Source organism: Panulirus ornatus, chromosome 16, assembly GCF_036320965.1.
Source record: "Panulirus ornatus isolate Po-2019 chromosome 16, ASM3632096v1, whole genome shotgun sequence".
Taxonomy (NCBI): domain Eukaryota; kingdom Metazoa; phylum Arthropoda; class Malacostraca; order Decapoda; family Palinuridae; genus Panulirus; species Panulirus ornatus.
The window spans coordinates 3,479,223-3,503,319 of record NC_092239.1 but is presented as its reverse complement, the minus strand read 5'-3'; the positions used below and the strand labels follow the sequence as shown (position 1 = coordinate 3,503,319).

General features: G+C 45.1%; 1 protein-coding gene across 4 annotated transcripts in view; it reads right to left on the bottom strand.

Annotated features, from left to right (window-relative positions):
- LOC139754053 (protein Wnt-7b-like) overlaps positions 1-24,097 on the bottom strand; it is a 57,610-nt gene that overhangs the window by 13,009 nt on the left and 20,504 nt on the right. For all 4 annotated transcript variants that reach the window (XM_071671063.1, XM_071671064.1, XM_071671062.1 and 1 more), the window contains exon 3: positions 199-431. In XM_071671063.1, coding sequence (XP_071527164.1) covers positions 199-431 — 233 coding nt within the window. The remainder of the gene's footprint in view (positions 1-198; positions 432-24,097) is intronic.

Here is a 24,097-nt window from a genome sequence, read left to right as displayed (position 1 = left end):
TTTCTAAATCAACAGAAAAAACGGACGCGTTTAAAAAGCCAAGCATAACTGAAGTAAATGCTGATAACAGGGAAATTCACATATCACTAAGAGAGAAATGTTGAGGATATTACATGGGAAGCTACGGGAGTAAACTCCCCCTCCATGTATGCACGTAAAATGGGAAGCACAAACGGGTACTCACACATACACACTCACCGATGAGCACGACGTGGCCAAAAACACCGCCGCCTCCGCTCGCCATGAGGGAGCAGTTCCAGCGATGGTGTCGAAATTGATGCTGACACTCGCGAACCCCAATGCGCGCGCCCTCGCTGATGGCCACGATAGCGTCCGGTGCCTTGGTGCAGATGCGGCGCTGGCGAGGCGTCAGCCCGGGCACTCGTGAGCATAGGAGGTTGGCACCCAGGGCCACCACGGAGGACACCGCCCTGAGAGGAGGAAAAGAAGAACGTGACGTTAAGGTTTGAAGCAACTGGTATCGTTCGTTTCGAAGCAGTAGGGTTCGCTAGGTGCAAAGCAGCTGGTTTATTAGACTGTTGCTTCTTTCTTGTATATCGCAAACGATGAATCCAGTCAGAATTACGGCAGGATTCGGTGGTTATGCGCAGTATGGTGCAAAATACACACCAACGTGTAGAACTAACTTTTAGTAACATATCTTGAAAGGTAAACATGTGAGCTTTATGTGTATTATCGTGATATCCGATCACTGTAAACATCCAAGCGTCCCTGTGATGCTAGTAAGACAGAGGGGGGACAGACACATGCGGCAGGCGGTAACAGGTTGGTGTGATGGGCTGTGGTCAGGCCAGGACCAGAGAGAGATGAGAGCACAAAGGCCTGACGTGTCCTCCGGGTCCTGCACCAAACGTCTGGTAGTCACGCATAGGGTGTAGCGCGCTCTTCTAGACCCTCCCCATGCCTGAAGGTGGTGCCCTCTACGCTCCTAAGTTACACTTAGGGGTGTAGCGTAGCCCTCTACACCATCCCCACTCTCCTCTGTCACGATGGAGTGGCCTGGGCTCTGGCCTCATAGTGCAGCTGAACTGGAAATAATTTTCTGTGTCTGATCCTTAATAGCTTGGTCATCAACCGGGATGAGCCGACGCAACTCGACACATAAACATATAAGAAATCCCTCCTTCCTTTACCGTCCTTTAAGGATCAGTCCTGGAGCTACAGAACCAACGTCCATAACGAAACAAAGTGACCCGTCGAGCGTAGTCGTCCCTATTTCTTTTTGACGATGAAAATGGGGTGCAATAAGGAGGGTGTCGGATCCTGGATAGTCCAAAGAGTCTGTCGGAAGATAGAATAGATTTGTGAAGACACATTATTTTTTAGAGTTTTAACGTTTGATACCAAGAGCTGTAGGAATATGCCATACCATATTCAGTTACATGAAGTCATGTTCGTCTTATTTGCATAACTTAGTATGTTTAGATTAGGCAATGAGTTTTTCCTTAACACTGGTTTAATCACACAATCCACATTGAATCCTAGGTATGGACGGTGAGCGCTTGCAACGATCTGCCTTATGACAGTGAACGTACAGTTTGCCAAAGAGGCGACTGCTTACACACAAGTTCACACGGACTGATCTCCACAACCTTCTGCCACTCGAGCTGGCTGAAGAGCGTGACGATTATGGAGAGTGATGAGGCCATTTGGGTGGTGGAAGCAGGCGTGGGAACACCGTGGCAAGTACCATGTGCCTTCCTTTACCAGCACTTACGTTAGAGACCCTAGTAAGGCCTGCAGGTGACGAGGCTAAAGTGTCACTCTCTCTAACATGGCGAGAGACATTGGCTATGTATTTCCAAGACTAGCAAGAGGAGAAGTAAAAACTAAACGACCTAGGTCACTCTGGAGATCATGGCTGAACATATGTCGCATTTTGTGTGAATTCAGTCGTCCACTGAACCATAGTGGGGCCACTCGTCCTACACTTTTCGTTCCAAGGTACTACTGACTAGAACCGTCTACGAGTGAGCTTTATTGGTGATATATATCGCTTGGTTTTCGATACCTCCTACACCCGCGCCATAATCGTTGGCTAGTCTTTTGAGCGGATGCTCGCTCTTAAGGACCCGTGGAAAACCTCGTGCACCGAGTTGCTGTTATAAGTCACGTAACAAAGAGTAGAAGTATTTATTCTGGGGCAAATGTTCTTTATCGTCATCATGAGAGACGGGCGAGGGAGACGCTCAGGTCATTATAGCTGGGAGCCTAACACCACCACCTGACACCCACCCCCCAACCTCCGTTTTCTTCTATGAATTTATAATGAATTTCAATTTTCCTTTTTTGGACACTCGCGGTTGTGAAGTGTCTCGTTTATTTGTTTTCTCTTGAAGTGACGAGTTACCGTGTAGGATTTATTACGTGGGTGTGTTTGTCTGTGTGTATGTTTATTGACGTGTGTTTGCATTTGTAACATATGGTGGTGCTGTCTGTGGTGTTCAGTGTGGTGGCTGTAGTGGTGGCTGTGGTGGTGGTGGCTGTGGTGGTGGTGGCTGTGGTGGTGGTGTTGGTGGTTGGTGACAGTGATCTTGGGAGATAAAGAGAGATAAGATAGTGATTGTTACAACCTTTGATATTGTCCAGAGAGGTTTTCTCTGAAAGTTTGATGGTGGAAAGGGTGATGATTACTGACAGAAATGTCGTGGGTGATGGTGAGAAAAATGGTGATGAGACGATGCATATGATGGCTAAAGTTTATGATAGAGGCGATTATGTTTTGATGGTGACGATTCTTGGTGATGGAGATAGTGAAAAATCATGATAAATGATGGAGATGCTGTTGTTCATGGTAATGATAATGATGGAGATGCTGTTGTTCACGGTAATGATAATGATGGTGATAGTGGATGAAGGATAATAATAATGATGTTGATAGTGATGGTACTAATAGTGATAAATTCAGCAGTGATATCAATGATAGTGATGGTAACCATCTTCATAGTGATGATGACGATGAAACCGTAGTCTGGTGTGATGAGATTACAGATTATATGGTAATGATTATACCATAGTTGCTATAATACTTGGATCATCGTGAAACGAATGTTCTTTTTTTTCCTTTAATTCAATGTATTTAAACGCGATTGCTTACGTTTACTATTGAGATTTTCAACTAAATTTTAAATTGTTTAGCGTAAAGACTAAAACATGTCTCATGTGGACAACTATCATGTGCTTTCTTACATTCATTGTTAACAGAGTGGGCACAGTACGTCAACTTTTTTATTCAGGCTAAAGCAAGATATGTGGCGCCGCTGCTCATCTGTAGTATTTTCATCTAACCGCCTTGATAAGCCCATAATAATGGTACTGGCCACTATAATGGTATCGTATGGCAATCAGTGTAATCGAAATGTAATTCTTTATCAACCCATTCACTTGTGTATTGCGTGGAGAGCTTCAGCATTTCCATGAATGATGATTTTCTGGAATTCTAACCTTTATACATATATTCAAATTCGTCTCCAGTTTTGACAATCCAGAAATAACGTTTTACCAGGATTTAAGGCAATAGAGACAAAACTTTAAAAATATAATCTATACGAAAGAGACTACGTGGCAGAAGAAAAAGCAGGCGAGAAAAAGCAATAGGAAAACCAAGAAATTTCAAATTCTCCCTAGATGTCGTATATCCGGCAGCGGTGTTAACGCTGCCGGACCTGGCCGGAGGCCCAACATATCTCACCGCAGTCAGCCCCCTGCTGTGAGCACGAAATTCCTAGACAAATTGCTTGGAGCAGGCCTGCCTGGCGAGCCGGTGGCCAGGGTATATATATATATATATATATATATATATATATATATATATATATATATATATATATATATCCTCACATTACCATGACATGAGTCGAAGACAAGAAGTAATCGACTTCAAGATATCAGCTGATATATTCATGGTCTCAACGACTCAAGAAAAAAAAGTATAGGATAGGCCTGCCCGTCTCTGCAGCTATGTATTTTATATATATATATATATATATATATATATATATATATATATATATATATATATATATATATATATATTCCCACTTCATTGATAACGATTCTAGACTACTACAATACATATTCCGAGGTAACTTATTCCAAATGGCCTGGACTGAAAGAGTGAGTAGTAGATACATGAAAGGATCAATACTAGGATCGCAAAAAGTAAAACGCCATCATTTTAAGGTAAAGCCGTTCTTGAACAATAGTATTTCTTGACCATCTCTATTCATCATATGTGCTTATATGGCTGTTGTGACTACCTGCAGTCACTGTAGTGAGGGAATTATGAGCTACAAATAATAATAAGACTGCGTCGTTGTGGGCAGGGAGCCACCTGGGCCAGCCTGAGGCGGAGGTAAACATGTCTTTTGGTGGACCCGCCTGGGTGGCCGAGCCTAGAGTGTCTCCGTCTGGTGAAACCCAGGGCCAGGGTTCATGTCTTCGCTCCGGCAGAGCGCGGAGTGATGGAGTAGGAGTGTGTGGTGAGATGAAGTCTACGTACGGTAGGGTGGGATGTGGTATAAGATGTGGTAACGTAAGGCATTTCGGATGTGGTGACACTGGATCTTGCATGTGGGGAGAGGTTTGGCGTGATGGAATGTGGTCGAGTGTAGTGAGGCATGTGGACGAATGTAGAGATGGTGTACAGTGTTCTGAGATGTGGTGTGGTATCTTGAGGTGGGGTGGAATGTAGAAATGTGAGGTACGTTAGCTCTGGACTGATGCTGGCGTGGTGTGGTATGGAGTGTCTGATGGGCCACTAATGGATTCAAGAACCCTGATGAGCAGAGAAACCTATCAACTCATATTTCCCATCAACATGCTATACTCCCTTACACCCTGACTACACACACACACACACACACACACACACACACACATATATATATATATATACAAGATAAATTCAACATTGTTAACGTAAGCTAGCCTAATCCAATCTCATAAACCTGGAGCCTGAGTTGAACCCAACCGATTCAAAAATATAGTTAGCCCAACCTAACTATAATCTAACTCAAAACAGCTATAATCTGATAAAATCTCATCCAATTTGATCAATTCAAATATACACCACTCTAATCTGATTTACCCTAACGATAAAGCGCAAATGCGCACTTACCGAGCAAGAACCTTGCTTAATTGGGCTGGGCTAATTGAGTTACTAACTCTCCTGTCGTCTCAGCTACGAAGGCAAATTATTAAAAAGGGAAATTGTTTCCAAACTGTACATATACAAGCACGATGATTTGCTCATTAGTCACGTAGGCAGGGGTACACAGGCACGTGATGGCATGTGGCTTTTATTTCGCGACCATATATATATATATATATATATATATATATATATATATATATATATATATATATATATATATATATATATATGGTTTCATATTTTTGCACACTGTATGTGGGACATTCTATTTGTCCGTCGACACATTTTTAACATAACTCAAGAACAAATCATAACAGAAACGTCATACGTAAACCATAAGTACCTCTTGTGGAACTACCGAATTGATTAACTTTTGGGGATATATGCTTTAAAAAATTGTGCATACTAATTCGGAAACCCGCATTGTTTATTTATAATTCAGTAGTGCTGAATCATGAGAGGTATAGAATTTTATTCTATATATACCAGGAAAAGACAAATATTATCAACATTTTCATTTTGTTAGTTAAGGAACCACAGTTTTCTCCTGCTGCTGGCCATATATCACGTCACTTGAACAGCGCGAAATCCCCGCCGATCAATTTGCGTCACGTCTGCGTTCGATCCGACGGAGCGCCAAACATCTTGTGAAACAGGGAGTTATGAGGTTTGCTGGTCGAACCTGCAAGCGTATTCTGATTTATCCTAGTCGTGGAATAACCACCATATGTGCGACAATTATTGTAACGGTTGGTAAAGATGAGATTCGCCACTTTTTTCTAACTACGTTATAGCTTTTTGCGTATATGACCGTCGGCTCCTGTCATGCCGAAAATAGGAGTAGGAAAATAAATAACTGTTTCATAGCACTTCTCTTTAAAATGTATTCAGACTCGCATCCGTTAAGTGCTGGGGGTAAAGACAAGGCAGCCCAATGAGGGTTGTCTCAGACGACCATTAAAATCATCCATCATAAAGAACCGTTGGTAGAGTTGCCAACTCCATTTTCATTTTAGTATCAAATCACACGTAAATTATTCTAACTCAGCTGGTAGGTTGTGGAAAATTGCTCTACCTTAATTCTATCAACAGTATATAAGATCATCGACATCAGCCAACTGATCTGTCCGGGCCAAGTTAAGGTTTACAGACTTGTAAACACAACCCAGACCAGAAAATCACAAATTTATACGTGTCTCTCTGTCATCTATCACTCGGCATCAGGCTCATCCTGTAGTAAAAGAGGATTCAAGAAGCACTGTGGTGGTGAGAGAGAGGCCCACTGGGTGCAACAATCGAGGGGGAGGCGCGCGGAAGGTTACGTGCTACTGTCTTGAGGGTTAGGTAGGCTTTCCAGGGCCAATGGATTATCTCACTTTTGTTTTCCTGCGCTTTGGCAAGGGTACCTTATCTTGCCGTGAGATGACCCAACGGAGATGCTCTATGTTGCAAATGAAACCCAAGTGTTTTGAGTTCTTTTTTTTCCTACACGTTGGGTATTTTTTCTTGTGAACGGCAGGCGATGGTGCGGGCTAAAGCGACGAAGCGCCACAGCGGCGAGCTACGCTGTTCACCGAGACGAGACGAATCAAATTATTTCGGCGATAACACATAATCAAATATGTAGACGGATAATTATGGCGTAATAAAATGTCACAACAATTATCTTTATCCACGCTGGGTCATCATTAAGTCCCCATAGCAATCCTAGCTGGTAGGACCCGGATCCGATCCTCGGGCAGGGGTAGAGAGCAACATCACACAACTCGCACGGCGGACCTGACCCACTCAGGGAGGATATGTTACTCGTCCATTATTCTGGGTTTATCTTACCTTAAAGACAATGTCCTTATGATATTGCAGAGTGCGGTTACAATATCACATCGCTTCTCTATCAAAATGAATATATTGAGAATAATAAAGCTTGGGCAACTCTTTAGTCCATATTTCTCGCAAACTTTAGAGTGGGCGGTGTCATGTTAAATTGCCGGAGATAGCGGCGGGACAGACCTAAAGGTTGTGATGAATTCTGGCAATATGACCGACCCCGCCATCATCACCCTGTCCCATGTCGGAAGGTCGACCAGGGAGGTTTTAAACATTACGTAAACATCGGCTCTGTGACTGATTTGTTCCTAGCAACTCTGAACTGGTTCTTACAGAGGACTTGTTTATAGTCATTTACACCTTTGGTTTGTCATACAATTTCATTGCTCTCAGAACTATTGTCTTCATTGTAAAATCATTCTCCAAGTGTTTTAGGTAAGGGATGAATAAGTATTACAAGTTGAGGAGCGGCAATTTTGCCAAGACTGGTTCGTGAGAGCATTTGAGTGAATTGTCGGTTGAGGAGGATAGTGTGAAGCAGTGGAATACGGATAGGGGACCTGTTAGGAATGGTGATAGCGTTGGTGGCGGTGGAGATGGGATCGGTACCATTTCCACCAGGAGCCAGATTAATAGATTCGTCACCAGAACCATCACATCAATCATTAGGGGGATGACCTGTACCATCTCATCCATTTTTCTTGGCGCGTTAATGAGAGAACATAAAGAGTAAGGTTTCTGTAGAGTTTCCATAGGTTATCATCGCACGTGTGTCGATGGTTCCCCAGACGACGGTCTTCGTAGGGGGGCATATCATCCTTTTGTGTTCATGGCTGGTTTTCTGGGTCTCCAGAGAGAGAGAGAGAGAGAGAGAGAGAGAGAGAGAGAGAGAGAGAGAGAGAGAGAGAGAGAGAGAGAGAGAGAGAATTCCCCATCAAGCCTTTCGTAGTCAGGTGTCTATCAGACCTTCCACGACCTCCGGCGAGCCCCAGCGCTTCGTGAGTCTAGCCGTCAGAGGGACAAAGGCGGGCGAAAGGCAGGGTCGGGTGAGCGAGGTGTCTGTGTTTCCAGATGTCATGTTTCTTGATGAGGGAGGCTGGGTCGGTGCCCATATACTGTGCCTCCTCCAACTACTTTCTCTGCCCGACCTCTCCTGACAGACAGTATCGTTCAAACATTGCCTTTCTTCTTGGGAAAGTGAAGCTAATGTCTTGGCAACCTGTGATCCTTTCTCAGAATATGAACCTGGCAAAAAATTGGTATTTGCGACGATAAAAGATGATTCCCGACGACCTCTTGGTTCAAGGCTCTTGTCTCTGAAGCCACTGGACTTCGTGTGAGAGACTCCGAAGTAAAGACAGACGGCTCCGGCGGCAGCTGTGTGTTCTCAAGTGACTCTTTGTTATGACAGAAGAGAAGGTTCAAGAGACAGGGTCCCATGAGTGTAAATCTCCCACTCCCGTACAGTACAAATTGATGATTATCTGAGCAAATTTGTTCCAGGCTGCTATTGATGTCTGTCATCATTTCTCACTCTTTTGAAAACGTCGAAAGTGATGTGAATCCATTGTGTTGCGACAAATTTGCTAGATTTATTCATGAGCTGATGTATATAGACAGCAATGCCTTGGCTGGTGTGTGTGTGTGTGTGTGTGTGCTATAGCTAGTGAATCTATCTCTTCTCTGTAATCCTAGATAACCTGATTGTACTTGTTTATATTCGGACTTCTCAGACACTCGTAAACTCATGACTGAATTTTTTCCCCTCGTAACAAACCCTGTCTTTACCACCCGTGTTCTGCTACCAACCTGAAGAAGGTAATGACGAGGTACTAAATATCAGGTTACCATTATTAGGTCTGTTTTTTGCTGCAGGAGGGAGAATGAATACGGTTATCAGGTCTTTTTCTTCTGTGGGAGACAGAATGGAGGATTTGCAGATACTTACAAAAGGCTATAGACTATTCAGGAGGCCATGAGATGGTAAAAAAACACATGACATTACGTGAGGAGGACAAAATATATTCGATATGCTTCACTCAAACTGCAGAATGGACGAGTCTTCGTATATACGTTTGGAGAACTTGCTCTATGGTAAAAAGAATCTTTTCTCATCATAGCTTATTTTCAGATTATTAGTTTATGTAAGAACTCGAGATTCTATATGTGTAGAAGCCTTGTCAGGAAAGCTCTGCCTTCGAAGCGTTCAACCTTTACCTTACAGGTAAACCATATGTCTTTGACACTTCTGCGAAACTGTGGCTTAATAATGTACTACGTTTTCTCTTCATTCTATAGACTTCATGAGTTCCAGACGATTCATATTTCCATCTCTCAAGAGCTCTCCTGAAGGGAGCTACAACGTGGCGGAGGATGTACCCTTCCCTGAGGGATATTTCGCACTGCCGAGTTTGCTTGCAACACGACGGAGGAGGTCATTTCTCCTCTAGTGGCCCTTGGGAGACGAAAGAAGCGGATAGGACTGGAGTGATGATGGACCCATGCAATGGTGGGGGTGGTGGGTGGTGGGCCAGATGGTGGTTGAACTGCCGGTGGGTCTAGGCTTGATAATTGTGGTGAGTAGCATGTTGGCTTATACCACACTGCGGTAGAGGGTTACGGGTACACGGGAAAGCTATAGATGGCAAAAGACCTGATGGTCTATATTGATGGAGATTGGATTGTAATGCATGAGGTTCCATCCCATCCACCACTCTAGAATAGATGGCGGTGGTGCTGGGCAGTAGGTGGTGGTGTGGGGGCTAGCTGGAATGAGGTCAGAGGTTAAGACTAAGGTGGGGAGTAGATTGGACGGATGGCAATCCTTACGTCTTAACATCCATGAAGTCGCATCTCTTCCTTTCTCTCTTACTGGTCTTTGTTTACTGGGTGCTCGTGGCTAGCGGCAGTTCTCTGGTTTTGGTTAGTTTTGTTAACTGAATGGCCTGACCCACTCACGGCTCACAAGTCTTAACTATTGAGCTGTGTGGCCACCACTCGTTCCGGCTCATTAACCACTCTTTTTTTTTCATATGGAGTTCGATGAGGTGGGTGGTCAGCACTGGTCACGGCTCACTTTTCATTATTAGTTTAGATAGTTCGATTTCCAGCGCAGGTCACGGCTCGTTCTTCTTCGTTAGTATAGTTAACAGTTGGGTCAGATGTTTTAGGTTCACACGTTATACATAACGAGTGAAGTGGGAAGCGCTTTTCCCCTATAATTCATATTTCTCAATTTAATTTGTCTGTACTGAATCCTTATTCTCCTTCCTAGACTTTCCCCAGGTCTGTGGTGCAGCCAGAGGTTTCTCCAGTAACACTCATCCTTTCCCATCCTCTCCACGACGTACTTTTGAATTCTATTATGCTACTGACGTCCTGCCTCTCCCTGGCCTCGCCACGGAGACGATAAAGTCATTGCCTCCTAAACCTTGAATTCTGGGGTTTTTCACTCCCTTCCACCGCTTCCTCGACAAGCGCGTTCGTTGCCTCTATTAAGTATGAAGTGGAGTTCCAGTCGGATTCCAAACTGCTTTTTCTCGCCGCCCTCGTTCACAAGTTGGCCTGCAGGTTTGGTTTCTCCGTCTGCCGCAGCTATGCAGTGTGGTGCGTGTATGTATTTCTTTTTTTTACCCGTCATTCTCAGCATGTTCAAAGAGACGTTCTTGTCTTTAGCTTCCACCACCACGACCACTAAACGCGAGGCTGTGAGGACCTCGTCTCCATTGCCTTACTTTCTTCCTACCTTTCCTTACAGAAAGATGTATCTCACTCCTCTCCCTCTAAGAACAAACTCATGTGACCCAAAGGCTTCGTCTATTCCTTTAACAGGGAACTTCGATACGAGTCAACAGATCTGTTCCCTGTTTGCTCTCTGTACCAGTGTATCTATGAATGGGTGTACCTATGTCATCTTAACACCAGATGTGGTCTTGAAGCTGTGATCATTCTACTGTACCTAAAAAGTTGATGCTCTTTTTGATGGGGTTTCTCGTCCAGTATGTTGATAGTTTCCCCTAACGTCGTCAGCAGACGTGGCTGACGTGAAGCCTGGCTTACCAGGTTGTTCCAGTCCTCCCGTGTGTGTGCCTTGGCATGTCTTCTGCTTCACTACCCCGTCTGTCTCTGCTACAGATGGTGTCAGGATCACTTCTACTGCCCCTCCGGCTGATAACTTCGTCATGGACCATCAGGTCTCCCTGTTATCTGTCCCTCCTCATGTATTTCTCCGTCCACTATACTGTATTTCAGAGCAACCATTGTGTAGCATTCTGTACGTCCTCACCACAACCTTTGCCTCTACCACATCACCACCACCACCACCACTACCACAATACCACCAACCAACCACCCCACGTATCGTCCCTTACCATCTGGGACCAACAGGTGAGGTGGGTGTGTTGGACAGCATCAGCGTCCAAAGGTTCACTCATCGAATTCATCAGATGCGGTGATAAACCCGAGATGAAATACGATCATCCAGGCCAACCTGGGATGAATGCTGATGAGCTGAGCCGAGATGCAGGGAGCAAGGGGTTGATAGTAGGTTCAAGCGTCTACATTCACCTGCTACTGGAAGTAGCGCAGCTTTTAGAAAGGTTCTGGCAAACAGTAGGAATCTCTCGTAGAAATTGGTCCTCTGGTAATTATAAATAGATGATATTAAATATATTCCGGTGTATGTTATAATTAGCGAACTGAGAACTCTGACAGTAATTTTAGATAATTACCATTTAACAACTGGCACGTCGCATTATATCAATTAAAAGCTACAACAGCCCCGTCCTCCTCCCCACCCCCTCCCCCCTACAGCTTGGGAGATGGGGTACCGCCTCCCATTCGTACGTCTGGCAGCAGTGCCGTACCCCTTCTTCCCACCTAACACGTCTGGTAGCGATGTCATCTCGCAACCCCAAGCGTCTTAAGACGATAACACGCGTCTGGCAGCCGCGCCGCCGCCAGACCCGGCAATACACGTCTGGCAATGGTATCGTCCCCATGGCAACACACGTATGGCAGCGGCATCGTCCCGTTAACCCCCGACAATACACGTCTGGCAACGGCATCGTCCCGCTTCCCTCGGCAACATATGTGTGGCAGCGGCGGCGTCTTCCTGGGCAACACACGTCCGGCAGCAGTGTCATTTCCAACTTCAACAATACACGTCTGGTAGCGGCGTCGCACTGCAAATCCCGGCAGCACATGCGTGGCAGCGACCACACACTTGCAGTACCACCTCTCCTTCCCCACCATACTTATCTACCACTGGTAATAAATGGGGTCATCCTCCTCCCCATTGTACTCGTACATCTCAACACGGACTCCAGTCCTCTCGCCCTCACACACCTGTCAGCGACCACCAGCACCTAGTGAGGTAGCGACCACACACCTAACAACCACCAAACACAACTAGTAATGAACACAGACCTCTGGTTAAGACCACACACCTGACAACCACCACACACATCTGGTAACGACCGCACACATGACAGAAAAAAACCACACACGTATAGCAACGACCACACGCAAACGTACACCTGGTAGCAAGGGTCTTTTCTGTATGACACTCATCAGCTATATAATGTGCAGTCGAAATCATCAAAAAAAATTATCATAGGCCAGATTGTTTGCCGTATATGTGGACCAATCCATGTGGGCACGACACAGGAGAAGGTCAAGCCTGGTTGGCCCAGTCTTACCAAAGCTAACCGTAAGAGCGACCTATATGTTACCTGAAGATGTTCTTAAATGATTGGGATGGCGATGTACTTCTAGCAGTTTGTACGAGCTTGGATGGGCTTCACGTGGTTGTAATGTCGAACTGCAACTCAGGGACGAAAGGTCTCTGGTGTAATCATCAGTACATTGATTGCTATGGTGAGGGAACAAAAGGGGTTCCATCTTTGCGTCCTATGGAACGCCATAAGTGAACGATGAGAGGGTGGAGATTGCTCCTCAGAAGCTTACAGTCTGACAAAGTTCACTGAGGAAGTGAGTAATTCATGGAATGAGACTTCTCCTCAGCCAAAGTTTCAAGTCCTTGTTGATAACCAAGGTCGAAGCCTTTGGTGAAAGACAAGGTCTAGGAAACTGAAGAGGTAGTGGGTAGTAGATGGAGAGACCCTCATATGATTACCAAGCTGCTGAGGGTCTGTGGAACGAACCAGGTTGAGATGGAATGCTCCTCCATCAGCTGACAGTTACATGTGTCTTCAAGGTTGGCTGGGATGCCTGTGGCCAGAGCCCAGTGTGTGTGTGTGTGTGTGCCGGGGCACCACGGTCTAGCTGGGCAGATCAGACCGAGCGTCGAGACGTTCTGGCGGCCTAAGGCCAACCCTTACGTTGTCATAATGGTTGGGGAGTGAGCGAACACAATATTAACGATCTCCACGAGCATGATAGTATGATGGAGTGGCCTTTGACCTGACTCTACATAGGGGAGGTTCAAACGCCAAGCCATCTTACTTGAGTCGTACTTTTGCCCTAAAGGGGGTCGTACAGTTGTGATTAAGGGTCGTATTCAGGTGCTCCAAGGTCGTACCGCCGTGTTTAAGGGACGTATTCAGGTGCTCAAGCGTTATAAGTAAGCCAAGCTTCATCTGCCGCTCACTACTGTTCATCTTACAAAACTAGCAAACCAGGCCAACCAGGCATTGTCTTTATGAGTCTAATGTCGTCTCTGGTGATCTTAACATTATTTTCTAAGCTGTTTTGGTTTTGGTAAAGTTTAATACGGCTACGATGGCGTCAGCGATGCGCAGAAGGATCAGTTTATTTTCTGTCGAAATCATTTTATAAACAACTTTATTCCGCAGTGAAGAAATCTCGTACGGTGATCCAGAACTCGTTGATGGTAATCAAACTAAAGAAAAAAAAAAAACATGCGCTTTTACCTTGCTTCTTTTGGTATTCAAAGATGCCATAGATTTACTGACGTAAAGCCAATAGTTTACCAAATCTTGAGGAACCTTCATTCGTCACGAAAGGTCAACTAAGGTACACATAAATTTAGAGTGAATTGGCAGCATTTTACACTCGACTAGAACATTGTACATCTGGCAGCTCGTTAGGGTCCGCTAAAATTAGTCTTTTTAAGTACATCTTTATGACCGTGCGTACCGGACCTTCATTATCACGAGAGGAAGACGATACAGCAAATATGAAAAACGCACAAGGTGCGCAGAACGCTGGTGAGACAACGGTGGCAGAGCGTCACCAGAACAAATGATGTTGTCTGGAGAGCCATGAACGTTGTAAGATGACGTCACAGCAACCATAGCAATGTCGTCTGCTGTGGCGTCCAACTTGGGGGGGAAATTGTTGGTTTGAGGATGATCAGGTTGTTCTGAAGGCAGTGATTATGTCGTATTGCGACACATGAGGAGGAAAATACCCTGACCAAAGGGAAGAACCCGCTGCGTTCTTCTAAATAGGTATATGTTGTGGTGTTTATATATGGCAGAGTGCTGGGGTGCTAGCAGTCATGTATTTGCTTTGATGAATGATCAAAACTCTCAGGCTTTCTTCTTTGCTCAGACAGAAATGAATGAAAAATGAAAATGATGATGGGTTCACTTCGAGAATGATAGCATAATTCATAATGCTTTTAGGCGTGAGTCCTGAGGACAATCAATGTACAGAACAATGAGCAAAATGAATTTTGTACTTTGTGGGGTTAGGCATGTGGTAAGGACCCTGGTTTTAGGACTTTTAAACCACTGAGAGAGAGAGAGAGAGAGAGAGAGAGAGAGAGAGAGAGAGAGAGAGAGAGAGAGAGAGAGAGAGAGAGAGAGAGAGAGAGAATGTTCATAAGCTAATCAGGAAGAGAACAGGAAAACAGGAAGATATGAGAGATCCAACTTCAATCGATGTTTTCTACAATGTCTGCCACTTATATGTATTGCTTCGGGCTGTGGTTGGCCTTGCTGAGAGAACAGATGTCTTGAAGTTGATGTGAACTGTTGAAGGCTGAGGCCATCACTTTAATACCACGACTGAGACAACGGATGGATATGTACAGCCAGGGTTAGGCTAGGGGAATCTCTCACAGGGTCATCACAACACTTCCCTCCTGCAGAGGGTGTGGGAGGCTGCCATTACCATAATCACCCGTCCAGCCAGCCTCGCTCTGGGCAGCTTCGTGTGACATATCTGACGAGTAGGTACAGGGAGGAGGTCCTGATCAACCGAATCCCACCATCCAGCTTAATGTCTGCCCCTCTGGCAGAGTTGGAGCCAAGCGGAGGCAACATATACCGGCGTGGAGTTGAAGGCTGAAGGAGGCAGCGGCAGCATGTGGGTGAGGACAATGTGAGGGTGTCTATGGACGGATACTGGGTTATGACGGAGCACAGGAGACGCCTGCCCGACGCCTGCCCCTCGGACTCCCTCACTCCTTTATCTCTCATCATATACGGTCATCGTGGAGGGGAGATCAGTCAATATCATTGGCATTTCCTTGATTTCTCCTAAAGCCCAGGCGACCTACGATAAGTCCATTCTACCCTCAAAAAAAGAGAAAGAAAAGATACCGTCATTTGCACAGGGTCCTGACAGAGCCTCTCATGCCCTACACACACACACACACACACACACACACACACACACACACACACACATACACACACATGCGTCCTCAACTCCGTGTGCTGTAAGGGGCGACTCGTGTTCTCTGGTAACCATAGCCTCTTAATCATTCACTCCCGACACCCATTTGACTGGTCAAGCGAAGGTGGAACATTATTCCCCACTGTAGTGAACTAAAGGTAGAGACCTCTACACTGTGGCGAAGATCCTCTTCCTGTGATGACCAGGGAAGCACATGGAGGAACTCAAGATGAAATGGATTACATAGTCAGACAGACTCACACACGAAGGCAAATGGATAATGGCAGAGTGACACACCCAGGAAGAGAGAGAGAAACAGAGAGGGATATAAACAGCTGAACTTAAAGGCAGAGATGAAGAATTCAACAGAGAGAGAGAGAGAGAGAGAGAGAGAGAGAGAGAGAGAGAGAGAGAGAGAGAGAGAGAGAGAGACTCGGTGAGTGCATAAGAAGGGTGACCAACCTGCTAACACGGGTCTGCAATTACCAGAGATGATAAGAAGAATGTCCCGGCTGTAAAACTGGTGCTGGCCGTTACTGGTAGATAAGAGAGAGAGAGAGAGAGAGAGAGAGAGAGAGAGAGAGAGAGAGAGAGAAGGACATCCTCGTAGTACCATATACTGAATATCCCAGGCAGTCGGTAGGCCTAAAGCCTCAGTGATCAATCAAACGTTGTCTTTGAAGATATGCAATAACTATACGACATAAAACCAATACTGGAACGTGAAAGATCCCATGACACGTCGTCTGCTTTTGTGTGACATTTTTGTCACTTGTTGGTTGACGAAGCAGTTGGATTTTGGCCGGACTGGTAGATGTTACCAAAGTGGATACGAATGTCAACTCAACAGCTGAAGCACACCTCCCGAGTGAGCAGATGTTCCAACTTTTATGGAAATAAAAGTCCGGAAAATCTATCAATGTTACTGACTATATTGATGAAAGATTAAGAAGCCTTTTACCTCGATCCCAGAGATATGGCATCTGATACTCTCAACTGATACTCTTAACCAAAGCCTCGAATATAAGACACAATGGGAATGGAAGTGTGTATCTTGATGGAAATGGGAACGTCTGATGTGAGTGGAAGCGTGCGTCTTAATGTGGATGTAAATCATCAAATACGACATTCCAGTGCGTGTCATTGTTCCAGAGCAAAGAAGCTACCTGGAAGTTTAGCTCGTTGAGGTAATAACACGAATACAGGAGACACATTGGGAAGAATATAAGGGTCGATTGTAGCTCAGGTTACCGGGCAAGAAGCAGTTGATATCTTCACACAGCCATGGTATCAGAACCGTCTCCCGGACGGCCTTATAGCCTCCTGCCTAAGGCGGCTTTGAGCCTCCATGGCAGCAGACGAGGTCATTAGATGTGACGTCTCACCTTTATGACCCTTGCAAACCACTGCGACCACACAGGCAGACGTGAGGGCCACTACGCCAAGACCACGCCACTGAGATGTAATACCAGTGGTACCACACTAGTGGGTGGTACTACCACCATGCTACTGGGGTTATGGTGCTGGTACCACACCAGTGGGGTTATGGTACTGCTACCATGCTACTGGGGTTATGGTGCTGGTACCACACCAGTGGGGTTATGGTACTGCTACCATACCACTGGGATTATGAAGGTACCACACCAGTGGGATCACAGGACTGCAACCATACCACTGGGATTATGAAGGTACCACACCAGTGGTTGCCAACCAACTGCTGTACGTGTCAAGGTGTTCAGGAGTATGCGTGGTGGTGGTGCTGGACGCCCTGGACGACATCCCGCACCTGCAGGAGTGCACCGTCCAGGACCGGCACGTCCCCTCCTCCATCCTGGAGGACACGCAGCTCCACACCCAACTTGACGCACGAGGACAGACCCGAACACAGACAACCGGAAATATTTGTGGCGTCTTAGCTCCACTTTTTCTTTGTATGTCAACCGAGTGTACTAAGTCTTCTATCTCGTTCTTGTATCTCCCCTGACGATATATATATATATATATATATATATATATATATATATATATATATATATATATATATATATATATATATATATATATATAATTTCTTACGTGTCCAAAGCCAACAGAACATTCAGGTCACAATTAACAAACATCGTACCTCATATACCAAGAGCATCTAGAAGTTTTCAGAACGATTCGACTCAAGAGAAGGATTGGGTTTAAAACTATTCCAAACTTTCGGTTTTCAAAGTTCTATCTACCAGACACAACTGGTGAATCGGGAGAAGTGACTGATTTTTGCACTGTTTGACTCAATGTATTTAAGGTATGAAATCGAGATGACCATTGCCCAATACAAAGCAGGATATAGCGAGCGTTATACCATGTAAAAAGTGCTTATTTAATCTTATATCACTGTGAAACTATCTCAGCTCATTACGCTCGGGAAAACAAAAGTAGTGAGATGATAATAGATGCATAACCTACCCTCAATCAAGTAGGCTTAATTTCCCTTAATAAGTTACTCATGTCGGCCTCTGATAACCACTACCTCGACTCATTCTAATGATGCTTCTCGGCGATAGAAGAGGGTCATCAAATAATCGGACTTAATGTCGAAAATCATATATCCGAGTCACCGAAGTTGAGTTGTATGGTAAGTGTTAAGTTAAACCAGTGATGACGCCTGGGGCAGCCAAAAAAGGTGCAAGATGTGGTAAGAGCCATTGAGGTCATGGTGGAATTTTGGTCGATCCTGTCTACTATTTCAATTAATTTACTTTCTTTAGAAAACATTTTTACCTAGTGTTATCATCTGGATTTTTTCCAGTAAATTCTTTGCCTATTGTGCTTTTGATGTGTTTCGGTGGAAGAATATGGAAAGTATATTTCGTTATATTTTTGTCATTTTCAAATACCTGCACCTTTAGTACAGTCCCAAAAGCGATTTACCCTTTTAAAGATCCCTAAAGTGCCGTATCCACAACCAAGCTCAGATATTATTTATATATATATATATATATATATATATATATATATATATATATATATATATATATATATATATATATATATATATGCATAACAACAAGCCATTAACCATTCGTGGAATATAATGATAAAAATAAATCACTGAATAGAGAGATAATGAACATAATGAATACCTGGTCACAACGATAAGCTATTGAATAAATCATCACAGAGTAAGATGATAACCAAATGATAATTGAAGCGAAAAGAAAATGTGGATATAATAAGAAAGAAAATGACTGCAATGGAACAAAATGAATCGTCTGATTTACTTTGGTTATGATAAGGAAAAGCCTATAAACATCCTGCCCTCGAGGACATTATGGTAATGTCCTCACAGTTAGATAAATGGATGGTAAATTCTGTATTGAAAAGGTCAATAGTTCAACTCAGCTGAGAGGAGTAGTTGAATATAAATGGGTGTATGTGAACTCTGTGTTCGGGAGGCAGTAGGATGAAATGATATCCTGTTGGGGAAATTTTTAGTCACTTGAACACAAGGTTTTATCTTGTGGTGCTGATGGTGAAGGTGGTGGTGGAGGTGGTGGTGGTGGTGATGGTGGTGGTGATGGTGAAGGTGGTGGTGGAGGTGGTGGTGGTGATGGTGATGTTGATGTTGATGTGGTGGCATTACTAGTGAAGGTAATGGTGGTAATGTTATTGATGGGGAGGTCAGCCGGTCATGAAGATATCGTCACCCATCATCTTGAGGGGAGAGGGAAGTGGACTATAGCCTGTGTGTACATGCAATTGGTCACCTCCGACAGCCATGGCCAAGAGCCTCGGACAGAGGGATGAGAAGTGACACATTACGTGAACTGTTCTGTTTGCTTAAGGTCAACAACACCAAGGATAAAAGTCACCTCTTTTGTTTGCGAAAGGAAAACGATATCACAGATCCCCTCTACCTGTTTGGTGAAGCTTGATTACAAGTAGAAAACTCCTTTTTGGTTCTAGTCAAAGGCCTGTTATTCCTCCTCAACACCATACAGCATGTCCATACTGTAACCAGCCCGAACAACGCCTCTCTCCACTGTATAACCAGCCCTACCAACGCCTCTCCCCACTATATAACCAGCCCTACCAACGCTCCTCTCCACTGTATAGCCAGCCTTACCAACGCCTCTCTCCACTATATAACCAGCCCTATCAACTCTCCTCTTCACTGTATAATCAGCCCTACCAACGTACCTCTCCACTATATAACCAGCCCTACGAACGCCCCCCTCTACTGAATAACCAGCCCTACCAACGCTCCTCCCCACTGTATAACCAGCCCTACCAACGCCCCTCTCCACTGTATAGCCAGCCCTACCAACGCCCCTCTCCACTGTATAACAGTAACGTCCTCAACCTTACAACTCTTGATCTCAGGACGGGTGTTTAAAGATCCCAGCCATAAACAGTGACAGCTGGACCCCTCGACGTGTCAGCCATCTCGACAGTGAAAACAACATTACCAGTCGACATGATCCTCCTTAATTAGAAGCAAGAGGGAGAGGCAGGCCAGCATGGACGTGGACAAACTTGGTTGTCCACAATATCTCTGGGTCATACGACTGACCAACCAGCCAACCAACTCCACCACCCCACCATCATCCACTAACAAGGTTGAGTGGACGATATACGCGTGCGTATGTGTGTATCTATATGACTCCTTTATACCAACATAAATATATAGATAAGTTAATATATGCATAGAGTTCTTCCAAGCACCCATAATTCAGCTTGGCATTAAATGGTTCCTTGGCGATGGCGAGGAACACCGCCTTCAGGTTGGGGGCTTTCTTCAGATCCCCAATACACAACCATGGGGATTGTGGGCCCCTCGCTATGCAACATATCCTTCATGGGGAAAACTTAGTTGAACTTTTCTCGGATCCAGATATCAATAAACTAACCAATAAAGTTAAAGACTCCAAAAGGGGCCTACAATGAGACATGTATATATATATATATATATATATATATATATATATATATATATATATATATATATATATATATATATATATATATATATACATGTGTGTGTGTGTGTGTGTGTGTGTGTGTGTGTGTGTGTGTGTGTGTATAATGACTTCGAAATGAAGTGCTTGAGAGGAACTTCCCTCAGTGTGGATGTTATCTTCCTCCAGGGTTTGTTGTCCACAGTCAGACACACAGCACCCCTGCTGGGTCGAGGCAAAGCCAAGAAAACAAAAGCTGATCCCAAAGTTAGAATCTGGACCACAGGCTCGAAACAACAGACCGATTACTTAAGAGTCCGTCAATCACACTGGGTTAGTATGATCATATTAATCACTGGGATAGTATGATTATATTAATCACACTTGGATGATATGATTATATCAATCACACTGGGATAGTGTGATTACATTAATGTTTCTCCCGAACCACAAGCCAAAGAAACCCATCAAAACCTTTGGAAAAGAAATCTTGTTTGATCAACTCATGATTGACTCACTTTGAATATCTTGAAATGTGGGTCTAAAGTTGGCTCACGCAAGCTACCTTGAGGATCGAAAGCTTAGCAAAGTGTGCCTGATTATTATTATCATTATTATCATTATTATTATCATCATTATTATTACTATTATTATGATCATTATCGTTATTACTGTTATTAGTATCAAATTGAATCTAAGCCAGGAAGAAAACCCCCAGTGACAGTCACAGATCAGAGAACGTGAGATTATGTGTGTGTGTGTGTGTGTGTGTGTGTGTGTGTGTGTGTGTGTGTGTGTGTGTGTGTGTGTGTGTGTGTGTGGATGGTAGGTGGGTGTGTGTGTGGATGGTAGGTGGGTGTGTGTGTGGATGGTAGGTGGGTGTGTGTGTGGATGGTAGGTGGGTGTGTGTGTGGATGTGAGGTGGGTGGTGGGTGTGTGTGTGGATGGTAGGTGGGTGTGTGTGTGGATGGTAGGTGGGTGTGTGTGTGGATGGTAGGTGGGTGTGTGTGTGGATGGTAGGTGGGTGTGTGTGTGGATGGTAGGTGGGTGTGTGTGTGGATGTGAGGGGTGGGTGTGTGGGCAGGAGGGCCCGGCAGATAAGAGCGTCTCCACAGTATATTTATGGTCCTCCCTCGACCCCCCTCACAATCTTTACCTGGTCGCTAACACGGCCATGACCCACCGCCAGTCACACACCACTCACTCTCCCTGTCACACCATCTCCAACACCACCACCACCACCACCACCAGTCACCACCACCAGTCACCACCACCACCACCACCACCGCTCACCTTAGGGAAGGTTTTGATGACGGACAACACCCAGCAGACCCCCCACAGACGGACAGATCCAGAAGACCACCACAGACAGACAGGTTCGGCAGACCACCGCAGATAGATAGGTCCTCAAACAGACCACCAGAGACATACAGGTTCAGCAGACCACCACAGACAGAGAGGTCTGGCAGACCACCACAGACAGAGAGGTGCGGCAGACCACCGCAAATAGATAGGTCCTCAAACAGACCACCAGAGACATACAGATTCTTCAGCAGACCACCACAGACAGAGAGGTCCGGCAGATCAACACAGACAATTCGGTCCAGCAGAAGCAGGATGGTAGGTCTGGTAATAGTGCCTTTACCAAACACTGGTAGATAGAATGGTAGGTGTTGCACTTACCGTTGAACGGTTATACAAACTGTAACTGAGAATTTCATGAAAAATTACCTAGAAATCTAAACGAAGACGAAGGGATATCAACATATGCGGTATTAAAGAATATTATCTTGTAAAATATAGTAAAATCAGTTAGTAAAGAGACGGTATAGAACCTATCAAAGTTAGCAGGTTGTTCAGAGAAGATCTATGTAAATCAGATACATAGGGAAAAAAGAGAGGGTCTTTTTTTTTATTGTGCCTGGAAAAGATAAACAGAAAAAGAAAAGGAGAAGTAAATAAGAAGTTGTAGACACAAGGGCTGGGGTGAGGAGGTAGAATGGACGACCCGTGGAGGCGCGAGGTACGACATGCACGACAGAGAAGAACGGCCACACCACGACAGACGACATGTCGCGGGGAGAGGGAGGGAGGGAGGGAGGGAGGGAGAGAAAGAGAGGGACCAAACCTCCTCCTCCCACCCATCTTGCCCACTCAACTCCCACAGGGTTTACCACCGTCGCCTTAGTTGTAATGCAAGGGTGGGTTGTGAAAGGTGTGTGTGGCACAAGGATGGGTTGTGACGGTATATATGGTCCAGGGTTGGTCAATGTGCTATGCGTGTGTGTGTGTGTGTGTGTGTGTGTGTGTGTCCGAAGATAATGGTCTGCTTGGAGACGATTCCATACATCACAGTGACCACTATGGTCTCTCTCTCTCTCTCTCTCTCTCTCTCTCTCTCTCTCTCTCTCGCCGGCGGCGTAACGCAATGAATGTTGGCTTGGAATTCTCGCGGGGGGACCAGAACCTTTCATTTAATTGGTCAGAACATTAGCATACAAATGAAGTTATGATACAGGTGGGGCGAGGGGGAGGAGGAGGAGGAGGAGGAGGAGGAGGAAGAGGAGGAGGAGGAGGAAGAGGCGTGGCTTGAGAGAGAGAGAGAGAGAGAGAGAGAGAGAGAGAGAGAGAGAGAGAGAGAGAGAGAGAGAGAGAGGGAGAGAGAGAGAGAGAGAGAGAGAGAGAGAGAGAGAGAGAGAGAGAGAGAGAGAGAGAGAGAGAGAGATTAACCACACCGTCTCATTAACGTTACATAATTCTTTTCCTCCTGTGTCGACGAACATGTTTATTACAGCGCTTGAGGAGCTCAGCCGGGCTGAGGAGAACACCTGTGTGTGTAGCCAGGTGTGCTTGTGTGCTTGCTGGCTGGGTAGGTGAGGACAGAGACGGTGTGTGTGTGTAGGGGGTTGTATGGGTGGCAACCCTAAGATCAGACTTTACATGGAAAGTGAGAATATGATGACTTCGCGAAGAGAAAAAAAAAAGGAAAATTGGAAAAAAAAAAAAGAGAATGAAGCAACAGGATTGAGGAAGAAAGTGGAAGGAGAGAGAGAGAGAGAGAGAGAGAGAGAGAGAGAGAGAGAGAGAGAGAGAGAGAGAGAGAGAGAGGACCAGCGACGGCATGTTGCCATGAGACATAACTGAACCTTGGAAGTTGGAGGCACAAGTGGCGAGAGAAAAAGATCATGTAGCAGTCGAGATGGACTCTGGCTCTGTGTGTGTGTGTGTTTGTGTGTGTGTGTGTGTGTGTGTGTGTGTGTGTGTGTGTGTGTGTGTGTGTGTGTTTTGGAGGCCCTGGGAGTGTCTCTTATCATTTTGGAGGCTCTGGGAGTGTCTCTCAGCATTTTGGAGGTGCTGAGAGTGTCTCTCTCAGCGTTTTGGAGGCGCTCACGACGAGTCAACAGACGCTCCGACCCGCGGGTCACCGCTGGACGACGCAGAGCTAACAATTGCCACACGCACTTTATGCAAATAAGCTCTGATAATTCCCGAGCAAACACCACGTGAGCTCTCTCTCTCTCTCTCTCTCTCTCTCTCTCTC